Source organism: Hippoglossus hippoglossus, chromosome 2 (assembly GCF_009819705.1).
Source record: "Hippoglossus hippoglossus isolate fHipHip1 chromosome 2, fHipHip1.pri, whole genome shotgun sequence".
Classification (NCBI taxonomy): domain Eukaryota; kingdom Metazoa; phylum Chordata; class Actinopteri; order Pleuronectiformes; family Pleuronectidae; genus Hippoglossus; species Hippoglossus hippoglossus.
Genome location: NC_047152.1, coordinates 8,671,896 through 8,684,630, shown reverse-complemented (window position 1 = coordinate 8,684,630; position 12,735 = coordinate 8,671,896). Strand labels below are relative to the sequence as shown.

General features: G+C 44.2%; 2 protein-coding genes across 2 annotated transcripts; one reads left to right on the top strand and one right to left on the bottom strand.

Annotated features, from left to right (window-relative positions):
• Positions 1 to 427: 427 nt before the first annotated feature.
• On the bottom strand, positions 428 to 8,419 carry txndc16 (thioredoxin domain containing 16). The gene is made up of 20 exons (XM_034606556.1): positions 8,006 to 8,419; positions 7,669 to 7,836; positions 7,313 to 7,395; positions 7,097 to 7,170; positions 6,898 to 6,972; positions 6,603 to 6,724; positions 6,314 to 6,404; positions 6,043 to 6,211; positions 5,656 to 5,825; positions 5,339 to 5,399; positions 5,132 to 5,264; positions 4,896 to 5,042; positions 4,736 to 4,795; positions 4,387 to 4,591; positions 3,380 to 3,516; positions 3,073 to 3,157; positions 2,636 to 2,777; positions 1,590 to 1,777; positions 1,304 to 1,494; positions 428 to 695 (listed from the first exon to the last, which is right to left on the bottom strand). The coding sequence occupies exons 2-20, from the start codon at positions 7,820 to 7,822 to the stop codon at positions 472 to 474; spliced, it is 2,511 nt and encodes an 836-aa protein (XP_034462447.1). The 5' UTR covers positions 7,823 to 7,836; positions 8,006 to 8,419; the 3' UTR covers positions 428 to 471.
• A 375-nt stretch (positions 8,420 to 8,794) lies between these two features.
• On the top strand, positions 8,795 to 12,714 carry gpr137c (G protein-coupled receptor 137c). Its single transcript, XM_034607221.1, has 8 exons — positions 8,795 to 9,584; positions 10,263 to 10,312; positions 10,408 to 10,515; positions 10,617 to 10,755; positions 11,175 to 11,324; positions 11,840 to 11,965; positions 12,056 to 12,180; positions 12,278 to 12,714. Exons 1-8 carry the CDS (start codon positions 9,207 to 9,209, stop codon positions 12,552 to 12,554), a joined length of 1,353 nt encoding a protein of 450 aa, XP_034463112.1. The 5' UTR covers positions 8,795 to 9,206; the 3' UTR covers positions 12,555 to 12,714.
• Positions 12,715 to 12,735: the final 21 nt, after the last annotated feature.

Here is a 12,735-nt window from a genome sequence, read left to right as displayed (position 1 = left end):
ACACAAAACCACAAGCGACTGTGGTCAAACTGCAGGAAATGAAACTGAACAGTTCTGGTAACGCCCCTGAGAAAATAACATCATGTCACGATTCTGCCTCCGTCATGAACCTTTGAAAAACTTTTTGACTTTTGATCTAGTTCTCTTAGATTCTTGACTTTTGGATTTGGATATTCTATGGATTTTGTTTGCTAACCTTTAAATTCATCCATTGTTTGCTTTGGATCCTGATGTACAGTAGCAAACTCTAAAACTTTAGATGTGTTGAGTGACATTTCTATACATAGGACACTAAAATGTATAAATATAAAAAAATATTTGTACAATTTCACAGTCATGTCATTCATTAATGTGTTTTTTGCTAAATCTTTTCTAATCCGACAATAAAATTCCAAGAAATGACATTCAATAATCTGACGATAAAAGATGCATTATAGAAAAATGAAATAATCATTTAATATGAAAAACTTGTTACAGTTCAGAGTGAGTGTTCGTCGTAGCATCAGGAGCAGGAGAGCTGGAGGAATCTGTCCCCTCTTCTGACGACGAATCATCTTCCATATTCTCCTCTTCCTCGTCCTCTTCCTCCTCTTCAGGCGCCTGCTGCCGGGCGGAGCCAGGTTCCTGCGTGTCCATGATTTTTAGAAACTCGTAGAACTTGACAGCAGGAGGCCAACTGTCTTCACCCAGCATCCCTGCAGAGACACACCAAGATAAGAGCCTGTCCACTTCCTGGCGACTGAGACGACTTGGCTTCACATTCAGGGAGCCGTCATGTCGTCCATTTTTATAAACATATGGTGGGAAGGTAACGGCTGCAGACAGTAGCATCACTGCTGCAGCAGAGGACCACCTCCTCCGTACCGGGTGTAAACGTGAGAGGTTAATTGGATTACTCATTGTCGATGTATTAACAGCTGGAAAACACATTCAGATGCATTTTTAACAGCATGTGCTAAAATGGCCTCATTGCAAAGCTACAAGCTGTGAAGCAAATGACTGACTTTATGGAGCAATTACAGAGTCAATCAAATCAATCAGGGGGGAAAAAAACCGTAGAAACCTCAGAGAGAGCAACATGTGAGGGATTCTTCTCCCAGGACGCACAGAAGTGCAACAGATGCTGCAATATGGGAGTGGACATGTTGTTTATCAAGCTGTAGGGAACTTAATCTTTTCCCAGCTTTTACCATTATATTATTTCTACTATGGGTGGAAACTATTTTATATTCATTTCAGGAACTCTAATTTAATTTACATTTAAGGATTTCTATACTATTCTATTACATTATATCCCTCTTACCTGCAGGAGACTCTGTCTTATCCTCGATCCTCTGGAGCCACTGCAGCACAGACAGGGCCACTATTGGGGTGTTGGGGGGGTACTGATAGATCTCACCTCCAGTGGGTAAATGGGTGAGGACCAGAGCAGGCAGGGGGGGCATAGAGCCCAGGTAGGACCCCAGGACCGACATGCCAGCTGGAGTTCGGCCACTGGGACACACAACGACAAAATATAGATATATAGGAAAATACCAGTGTCATTTCATAAGCTCTACATTTGTTGATGATTTGACCATCGCACTTACAGGTGGATCCAGCAGGCGAGATATCGATCCATCCTCCCGTCTCCCAGCTCCACCACTCTTCCCATCTCCTCCACCAGCGCCTGGTTCTGCCGCCGCCCGATCTCGTCCTCCTCCTCTCCCACGAAAAGGAGCAGGAGGGCTTTGCCCAGAGAGAAGAAGGACGGCAGATTTTCCACCGTCAGTTCAGGCTGGAGACAAAAGAGATGTGATAAGAAGGAGGAGAAAGAAATATATTTATATAGGTGGATAGAAAACAGGTGCTTTTACAAAATCAACACAAACCACAGATGAGATTTACACAGCAGTGTTTTTTGCTGTACGGCATTAAACTTGCTTTTAAATATCAGCAGAGAATTAAAATATTAGAGAGGAACAGGCCTGATTAATTATTTTTGTATTATTATATTCTATTAGTAATTATTAATGGACTACACAAAAATATTTTATTATTACATTACATTATATACATTATTATAAATATTAAGAATTTGTGTCTCTTCTACATGTAAATAAATTCTTCTTTTACGTAGTTGAGGCTCTGCTGCGCTCCAGGACAAATTAAACAAGGACAACAGCACCACCAAAAGGCAGAACGTGTCATTGTTTGGACTTCTGCTCTTACTGTGTTTAGTTGTTGAGCAACATCTAGATTTTCAGATTTGTCGTTTTCACCTCATTTCATCTTGGTTTACATGAACCGAAGGAAACTGGGACACAATGCGTTTCTCTGACCTTGCAGAGAAACCCCGTTCACACTGAATCCACATATGGAGCTTGTTATCCGTGACACCCTGAACAATTCGGTCCTGGCTTTCACAAACTTCCAAGAAACACACACTATGTTTGTTTAGGGCCTTTTCATGGGATATAAATGAAGACTGGCTCAGAGCTTAGAGACCTTGGGATGTAGAATTTTGCTTCTATCACTTAAGTTATTACTTCTAATCAGGTAATTGTAGGAAAACGGTCACTTTCTTTTTAGTATTTCCTGTAGAAAAAAAAAAAGTGTACAACACAGAGAGAAATATAAACACAGTGTGATTTACCATTGGATGGAGCAGAGCAGTGTGGATGTGGGAGAGCAGCTCCTTGGCAGAGGACGACACAGGCAGCGTGGAGGGACGAGTGGGTGTCCTCCAGGAGGGGAACGCCAACACTGCAGGAAGGTCCACGGTGTGGTCTGCGGCCCTGAGCAGCAAACACAACACACACACACACACCGTCATATACACACACACGATTAAATCAAAGAATTATTTAACACAATCAAATTTCAATACACAACACATGACTATTCACGTATACATGTCACGTGTTTAACCAGGACACATTTGGTTGTTCGTTGCAGAATTGTCGTATATTGCTGAATAACAGGTCTGAGTGATCGTATCTCAGGACGCTTTTTAGATGCATTTACAAATTTGCCTGATCTTATGATCGAAATCACTCCCGATCGATGTTAAAGGGGAATCAGAGCCGTTACCATTTCTCTGCCAGTCCATCTGTCAGCAGTCCAGTTAGCACCTCTCCTCTCAGTGACTCTGCTGCTTCAGTAAACACTGGTGCACCTGGTGAGAGAGAGAAGCATCACACCATCACAAGATGTGACATCTGTTACTACTATCAAATCCCTTCTTAAACCATATTCAATCTTGTTTAAGTCAAATGTTTTATTGAATTCGATTTGTTCCATCCTCTAGAAAAGTGCCATACAAATAAAGATTATTGTTATTACTTTTTTATGTATTATTAGCCAGTGAGGTGGCCAACACATACTCACAGCCTCCTACCTGCATGTGTTGGTGACTGAAACAGTCCCAGTACTCTGTCGGGCTTGTACCCCGCTAACTCCGGGTGAGGCACTCCCTGTAGAAATGATGCCACTTCCTCCTCTGTGGTCAGTAGTGTGGGCGAGGCTGAGCAGCTCCTGGTTAAACCGCAAAGTTTACACAAACATTTAATTTTTTTTTTTTAGATTTATAAAGAACTATTTGTTAAGAGGAAAAACCATATTTAAATCCTTGGGTGATTAAGGGACAAATCAAATTACAGCAGATGAGTTTACCCATTGACTCTGAATCCCGCAGACTTGAGATATATTCCCAAGACGTTCCCTGAGAAGCTTTTTGTTTTTTGTCCTGCTGTTGGTTTCAATAAAGCTGAGTTGTTGAGTTCTGTAAGAGCAGCAGCCGTTTTTCCTCCGAACTCATTAAACTAATTTATGTTTTGAACATGTTGGCATGTGTTTCCTGTGTTCCCTGTTTTTTCTGAGGTACAGAAGATAAATTGTGGCGAGAAACAACATAATGATTCTGATATAATCACGTCTTTTCTACTGTGTTCAGTCGTTTTCAGTATCGGTTGTTTTTCTTAGGAACTGTTTAACTTGGTGCAGCTCTAATAGCGCCCAAGACAAACATCCCTGCAGGGGAGGGCAGGATGTTTCCTCTTTATCATATGTGGAGATTTAAGGTTCAACAGAATGTTTAAGACGTCTTTAAAGCTGTGGACTTTGATTTGTGATGTTCTCCACTGTGTAATTGCTTGGATAAGCAGTGACTGTGCTCCCTAAAACAATAATAAACATAATTAAACGCATACAACAGGAATGCATTGTTGCGTTAGTAAAGTTGTGTTACTCTCAAGAGACACATTAGAAAAACAGAAAAGTCCAAATATGAGCAGCAAAGGCGAAATGATCCAGATTTGCTTTATTTGATCAAAATAATAATGTAATTTCATATCATTTAACTCCAGTTGAGACTCATCTTTTTCTTATGACTGTTAGAAAACTCACAGCACGATGAAGCGATGCAGCGCCTCGCTACCCAGCATGCCGCTGTAGTGCCGCGCCGACACCTGGGGGTGAAAGACCCAGATGCTGGGGAAGGCTGTGATTGGTTTGAACGGGGCCGGGAGAGATGAGCCTGACTGAGCAGCACAGAGGTCGGTCCACTCTCCACAGTCGACTGAGCTCATCTGCACATTGTCGACCTCAGAGTCTGGAAAAATGATATTGATCAGTCAAACATCTGCATAAGATCACTTAATAAGATACGGACATAACTTTTAAAAAAGACCAGAGGTTATAAATCCACAATTAAATTTAGAGATAGTTCATATCTGGACTTTGCAGCTGGACTCACCTTCAAGTCTTTCTGCAACTTCAATGAGAGAGTTGAGCACAGCCATTGAAACAGCATCCCCTGGTGGTGAGAAACAGCATCTACAATCAGTTCCATCCACATTTATTAGTTGTTCATAATCATTTGCTCACCTTCCCTGACAGGCCAGACTGGGTCTTACATTTGAGGTAGAACAGCACCACGGTGAGGCTGTTTTGTGCTACTGCAGTGTGGAAGTTGTCAGAGGTTAGTTGGGTGATTGAGTCCATGTCCAGAAAGCTGCCTCTGGTTTTGTAGACGGACGCAGCGATTTCATCGTCCAGCTTGGCTGAAGGCCGACACAGAAACACACACATTTACATTATAGTTCCTTATTCTTCACTGTTATTCACTTTATTTTACCATTAGACACTTTACCAAGATCTGAGTCCTCCTCCTCATCCTCGCCCTCCTCTTCATCCTCCTCCTCTTCTGCCTCTTTCTCTTGAAGTGTAAAGAGCTCCATCACCTCATCGAGGTTGTGTAAGTGCAGATACTTCACCTCTAAACTCTTGGTGCACACACACAATCAGCACACATTAGTAAAAGTAATGAGTGATTTAGTTTGTTTATATGGTTTCTCACCTTCTCGGGCAGCCTGTAAGCAGCATTATATTCATCAGGGGTTTTCACTGAAGGACTCTGGCTGAAACACACACACACACACACACACACACACACACACACACACACACACACACACACACACACACACACACACACACACACACACACACACACACACACACACACACACACACACACACAATTGTTAATTCAGACTGTTTTGTCAGAGAAATAAAGCAACAAACCTGAGGTAATTCTTAAGTATTAAGAAGTAACACAAAAGTATTGTGAGAGAACGCAAGAGTAATCCTCAAAAGATGTTTTGCACCACACACCTGTGTACGAGCAGCACCAGGGCAATGCCCCGCAGCCTCCAGGCCAGAGTGGTGGCTGTGTCCAGGTCCAGGTGTGCGGTTTCGGGACGGGAGAAGAGGAAGACCTGGGGGGTCTGCTGGTAGGGGAACTGAGGGGGCGGGACCATGGAGGGGTCTTTGTATACTTCAGACTGGCGGTTGAGAAACACAAATGTTAATAAATGTTATTATTTTTATGAACATATAAATAGTTCAAATTCACATTCTCTTGATTTGTGCTAAAATGGAACAATGATCAATTTGAACACTATTTTTAAAAGATGAATGAAAAATCGTGAAAACCACTAAACGTTTCCATAAGTATTGAGATCTCCCCAGTCAGTCATTCTACACTGTCGTCCTACTTACCACCAGTGGAGCCTCCATGAGCTGCAGGAAGGAGTGGAGGCTGAGGACGGACAGAGGTTTCCTCATGCGGGTCAATGGGCAGCGCTCAGAGGTCATAGGGGTCATGAAGCCACTGTGAACTCTACAGTGGAGGAACCACACCTGAGACGAGTGAGACGATTCATTAACACTGAAGGAGGGAGAGAGAGGGAGAGACACAGTCAATTCAAACTTTTTGTGTGACACGTGAAATGTTTCGGAGAAAAGAAGAGTAAAGGAAAAAGACTTGTACCCTAAATGTTTGAGGACTGGTCCTCCTGTTATGAGGATGAACTGGTATTTGGATCCGTACACATACGCCGTCTCCATCATTGATCTGTGCTCTGACGTGACGTAATCAGCAAAGACAATGCAATTAAAGTGATGAGTCATTCAAGTCAATCAGTCAAACACAAGCTGCAGCCTGACACAGAACAATCAGTGAATCAGCTGTTAAATACGTCAGTGGGATCATCTCCACGATGCCAATATACAACCACTCTCACTCGACATTCGATCCACCCTCTCCTCCCCGTTCACACCTTGTGTTCCCAGACTGCGCACGTAGCCCAGCACAATATTCTTCTGCCCCCGGGCGGCTTTCTCCATGGCCAAGAGGTCTGCGTCTGTGTGCACGTACCTGACCTCTTCACGCAGGATGGCGCTGCGAGAGGAAGAAACACAAACGCTGATTTGATTAAAACAGAACCATGCTTCATCATTTTCCACGACTTTAAATTCATCATTTATCCTTCACAACACAATATTGTCATTTATCATTTCAGGAAAGTAGCTTCTATGTTGGAAGATACAAAAAATAGAGTGATATTTACTTACAACAGGACTTCAGAGACGATGGAGTTGACGTCGAACACAGTGTCCAAATCCAAACCCAGGAACTCCTTACCCCCCCTGACACAGAAACATAGTCACAGACAGTGATAGAAGAAATAATTTACTACTTACTGCTTATATCCTGTCTGGTTATATTTGAATGTTGTGACCCACCACTGTACTTCCTGCTTACACAACCTACCTGAACAGAAAAGCTGAATGCAGGAGCCTCTCGTCTGTGCAGTATGTTTGAACCGGCTCTTTATTGCAGTTAACCTGAACAGACAGAAAGCAAAGTGAAGGATCTGCAACACAGTCTCTTACCAGCTTCTGTGTCTGAATATAGAAGCACTGAAAACTTGTATAGATGTTTGACAGATGCAGCACATAGCACTGATACTGCAGTAGGAGTAGTTACCTTGCCGACCAGTACGCCATAGTCGTGCAGAACTTCAGCAGACATCTCCAGCTCCACCAAGAAGAGAGAGATGGTCGGAGACACTGGAGATAGAGGGAGCAGAAACTAACGCTGTAGATCGAAGCTTTAAATACCAAATAGAAGACAGAGTTCACGGCTCGTATTTATTTTTGTTGTTATAAATTGAAGAAGATATAGATTGGAAAGGGACCAGTAACAGTTATGTGATGTTGTCCCAAGCTGACTTGGCTGTTGACATAGTTGCTGACATGTGTGAGAAGTAGTTGGTCCGACAGGAACATCACTGACTCCACAAAGAACAAGTTCCATGTGAAGAACGGCGTCGAGCTTCTCACCTTTCTGCTCAAAGTAGATAAACATCATCTTCCCAGAGTGCAGTTTCTCATAGAAGTCCAGGGCGGTGTACTCAACCAGCTCGGAGGTGTTGGCCCTTTCTGTACATCCTCCTGACTTCATCCACAGCAGGAGAGCAGCCATGCACATCCACATGGTGCAGAAGATCTCTGGAGGGGGAGATGTTCCAAAGTGAGAAAGAAAACACAGATTATTCATGTGATACTTTCTGGATGTTGCCTGTTTATCCTCATCATCATCCCATAGCTGCTTCGTATATTCAGTCTTTTAAATGGAAAACAAAAGGTAGCAAAGCAAAGGATGCCAGCTGACTGTTACCTGAGGAAGCCGGAAGTAGGGTTAAAGTTCAACTTTCGTTTTTCTGAGTTGCAAACCCCCACTTGCACTTGTATATGAAGACATTGTAAACTGCAACTTTGAGCAATGTTTGTCCCGATGGTGTTAAAGTCCAGATTAAAGTCCAGAAAGGGCTTTAGTTATCAGTGGTGCTGATGCCAACTTGTTAGCTTGGCTTGCTAGCTGATGTTTGTTTATGTTAGCCTGTGGTTATCGGAGCTAGCTCGCGTTAAAACGTGTAAAAATGGAGGATGCATGTCGATGGGAGTTGTAGGCACATGGACAGATAGTCGGAAAGGTTGTTTTTCGCCAAACTGCGCAGCGACAACTGAGAAATGTCTCAAACTTTACGAGAAACGGCGAAAGAGCAGCTGAGTTAGAATAGGGTTTCCTGTTATTGTTTCAAAATAAAATATTTGATCGGAAAATTTATCGTGCAGTGTTGAGGAGTTCATGCGCAAAACACGGGAGTCATTTTAAATGAGTGGGAGGGTAGTTGTGTTCGATTTGTGAGCCTCTATAGGCTGTTTCTCTGTGAATACCAACATTACATCCTTTTATTTTGAAGGTATTCACTTCCTCAGCTTGCCGAGGTGTTTTGACGCTTCTGTGAGGAACGCCCACAATGACATTGACCAATTAGCCTGCGAGGGCGGGACGCTTCCACAGCTGACATCACCGTGAGCCAATGGGGCGAGGGTGCTGCGGAGGTTGGGCTGTAGAGTCGACCAATAGGGTGGCGCGCTAGCAGAGTGGGAGTGTGCGGAACTTCTTGCTCGGAAACTAGCTAGAATCAGTGGCTCTGGAATCAGCTGTTGCGTATGAGAATGAATGGAGCCTTGAGCCAAAATGGCGATCATAGATGGGCCAGTTTCTCTCTTTGAATTTGGAGCAAGGGGCGGGTATAAAAGTGCATCACAGCTGATCTGGAGGTTTTGCCCCCTCAAGTTGTTTTTGCAGAGAACAACACAGAGACCTCTCTCCCTCTGTCTCCTTCTCTCTCTCTCCTGTTGTTGTTTTTAATTTATTGGATTCAAACCCACAGCGCAGTTTTATTATGCCACTTGTTTTTAGAATGAGCATCTTGCCATTTCCACTCGTCTTGTTTTTTTGTCATCCACGATGATCTAAGCCCAGGTCTGACCCAGTTTTAGCGTCTGAGGCTGCCCATGTGTTAGTGGAGATGTTTCCCGCAGGAGAGGAGCTCCCCTCCGGGTTGTTTACCTCCCTGGAGGGGTCCCCTGGAGGAGCTGCAGCCTCCCCAACACTGGAGCTCAGCCTCACCACTGTCTACACTGTCCTCTACTCCGTCCTGTTCCTCTTCGTCTACCTGCAGCTCTGGCTCATTCTGCACTACGGACACAAGCGCTTCAGCTTCCAGAGCGTGTTTCTGTTCCTGTGCCTGCTGTGGGCAGCGCTCAGGACCACCCTCTTCTCCTTCTACTTCAAAAATGTGCTGCAGGCCAACCAGCTGCAGCCCCTGGCCTACTGGCTGCTGTACTGCTGCCCTGTCTGCCTGCAGTTCTTCACTCTCTGCCTGCTCAACCTCTACTTCACACAGGTAAGACTGTGCACTGTCTGTGTGACCTGATTCTGCAAAAGTGCTGACACTGCAACGGTGCACTCGTGGTTTTCCTTTGATTTCACATGTCACAACTCACTGTTTCACTTCTGCACAAGCAAATGTGCTTTCAATTGTGGGGGTTAGATTGTGGAACGACTTTAGAATGTGTCCCTCCATATTTGTTTTCAAAGAAATGGTGTGTGAAGCAATATCTTTGTCTAAAGGGGAAACATGAGCATAGAGGTTGTGAACCACTCTCTTAAAGTGTCTCTGTATGAGACAGAATGACACTGCACTGTGTTTTCAGGAGTTCAGGGGGAACTTGAAGCGTCATTACTCACAGGCGACCATCTGACACTCACATGCATGTGTGGAAATACTTTGTTTGTGATGAGTCCTCACCCTAAACCTTATGACTATGAATAACACCTTGAATGAGACTGATCATTTAAAGGTAATTATTTATTTACCTGTGTGTTTGTGCAGCTTAGTTTAGTTAATATTTAATTAAACATCTTTCAAAAGTAAAAGGTCATGTCAGGAAGTGAGTGAACTAGATCAGTGGAGGTCAGTGTCCCACATAACATGTTGGCAACAGAGCAGCAGCCAGTTGATATTTCCCCTGAAGACAAATTATATATGTCTATAATAATATTAGTTCTTGTCTGCGTTCAGGTGATGTTTAAGGCCAAAGCCAAGTATTCCCCAGAGCTCACCAAATACAAGTGAGTCCTGTCTCTGTTTTGACCTTATTGTTTTTTCTGTGTTGTCAAAGCCAGAAAGTCTGAATAAAACCTTCTCCTCTAACTGTATTTTCCAGGGTTCCTCTACGGTTGTTCTTCCTGTGTCTCAGTATATTTTTCCTGGTGGTGAATCTAACTTGTGCATTGTTAGTGCAAGGAGCTCTGGAGCGTTCAGAATCACCGAGGTAAACAAAACAAAAAACTGTGATCAATACATATCAGTGTATTTGTGAATATAATGAGTTTGTGTGATTATTATAGCGAGTTGATATCCTCCTCTTTGCAGTGATGGGGGCATCCGACATGCAGTGTTGGCCCAAGTTCTGATCAGCGACAGCCTGTTCGTCTTGTGTGCCGTCTCTCTGGCCGTCTGCATCTTCAAGATTGCCAAGATGTCCTCTGCCAACGTTTACCTTGAATCTAAGGTAAAACCGGGAATTCATCAGATAATGGTACTGCAGCTTTGTGCTGAGAAATGAAACCTCAGAAAATCCTATTTATTTAAGTGGCCCTAATCTGTCGTAGCTCTGGACTCTGTCTTGTAGAAAATTAGAAAATGAATGTTAGCATGTATGAAATTTCAAGTTAAAAGCACAGAAAGCCCTCATGTTTGCATGAACTGTGGGTTCCCAGCAGAATACAATGAATGTGACTCATGACTCAGGCAAGCACAGACGCTTACATTTACCTCACATCAAATTCAATTTCTGGCCTGAAGTTTCTCATTTCAGTCACAGAGAGGCCTCAGTCATATTGGTGGATCACATCTGTGGCCCATATCTGACATTCAGTTCTGATTCATGAGCCTAAACGCCTGCAATAAGCCCAGTGCCTCTTCCTGCAGGGTACGTCAGTGTGCCAGGCGACCGCTGTCGGAGCCGTGGTGATTCTCCTCTTCACGTCCAGGGCCTGTTACAACCTGGTGGTGGTGGTTCTGTCGCCACAGGACCGACCCAGTCCCTTTAACTGCGGCTGGTACAGTGGTTCTGATCAGGTAATGGATCAAGTGTGTGTGTGTGTGTGTGTGTGTGTGTGTGTGTGTGTGTTGAGGAGATTTGGAAAAGCAATGCTTGATGGGTAAAGGGCTTCATTTGGCTATAAATAACTGTGTGTGTGTGTGTGTGTGTGTGTGTGTGTGTGTGTGTGTGTGTGTGTGTGTGTGTGTGTGTGTGTGTGTGTGTGTGTGTGTGTGTGTGTGTGTGTGTGTGTGTGTGTGTGTGTGTGTGTGTGTGTGTTCTGACCTACATCAGGGCTCAGGCCTTGAGATGGACAGCCCATTAGAAAGGGTTCCATCATTGTGTGTGTGTGTGTAATCTGACATTAGAAATTATTCCTTTAATCTGTCTGTATCACAGCTGTCGGTTCAGCATCTCAACATTATTCTCAGATGGAGAACGCAGCCTGATCACCTGTGTTTTCAATGATATATAACACAAAAAGGAAAAGCTTCACATGAAGACTGGAGGCAGGGGGAAGCCTGGTTTTAAACTGTGTGTGTGTGTGTTTCAGGCTGACATGCAGGAGATCAGCGGTGAAGCCTACATCGTGTTTGGGATCATTTCTTTCTTCTGGGAGCTGCTACCCACCAGCTTAGTTGTGGTTTTCTTCCGAGTCCAGCGACCCAACCAAAACCTGGTAAGAGAATCCGTTAAAAATCCAAACGAGCTGTGAACTTTCTCATTGTGTTCGCCTTGAAGATGCTTGAACATCCATCGTATCCCTCAGACTGCCGGAGGGATGATCAACAGCCACAGTTTCAGCTCCAGAACGTATTTCTTTGACAACCCTCGACGGTACGACAGTGACGACGACCTGTCCAGAAGCATCAACAGTCGGGCTGATCGAGCCAGGTGGGCACAACAAGCACAAGCACAGTCGAGTATCGGTTTTTCAAGGAAACTTGAAAAGTCAATACGGTCACTGATTAATTCTTCGTTTTCCTCTCAGCCTCCTCTCCAGCACGCCCCAGCTGGGTGCGTCCAGTTGGTATGGATCCATCCAATGTAACGGGGCTCCGACGGCGGGCGCTGCGTCAGCCCATCAGCCGCCACCCTCCACCGCCCCTGTGCTCTTTGCCTACGGGAACGTCCAGAGTCACCACCACAACTACTACTCCACCCCACAGAACAACAACTACCACCACCATCATCACAGTAACTACTATTCCACGCCACAAAATTATTACTGCGGGTCGCAAACATATTTCTGCACCCCACAGAATTAAGCGTACAAAGGGCCGACATCTAAGTGTCGGTCCTTTGTACGAGTGTCTACATTTGCGTCACCATTTTGCCTCCCCGACTTCATCGAAGCAGGTGCCCTTGAGTGGTACTATATGAAAGATGGCTGAGGACCAAGTCCAGAGCACAAGAACTGGTTGTTTTCAAGAAACATGGTGAAATCAA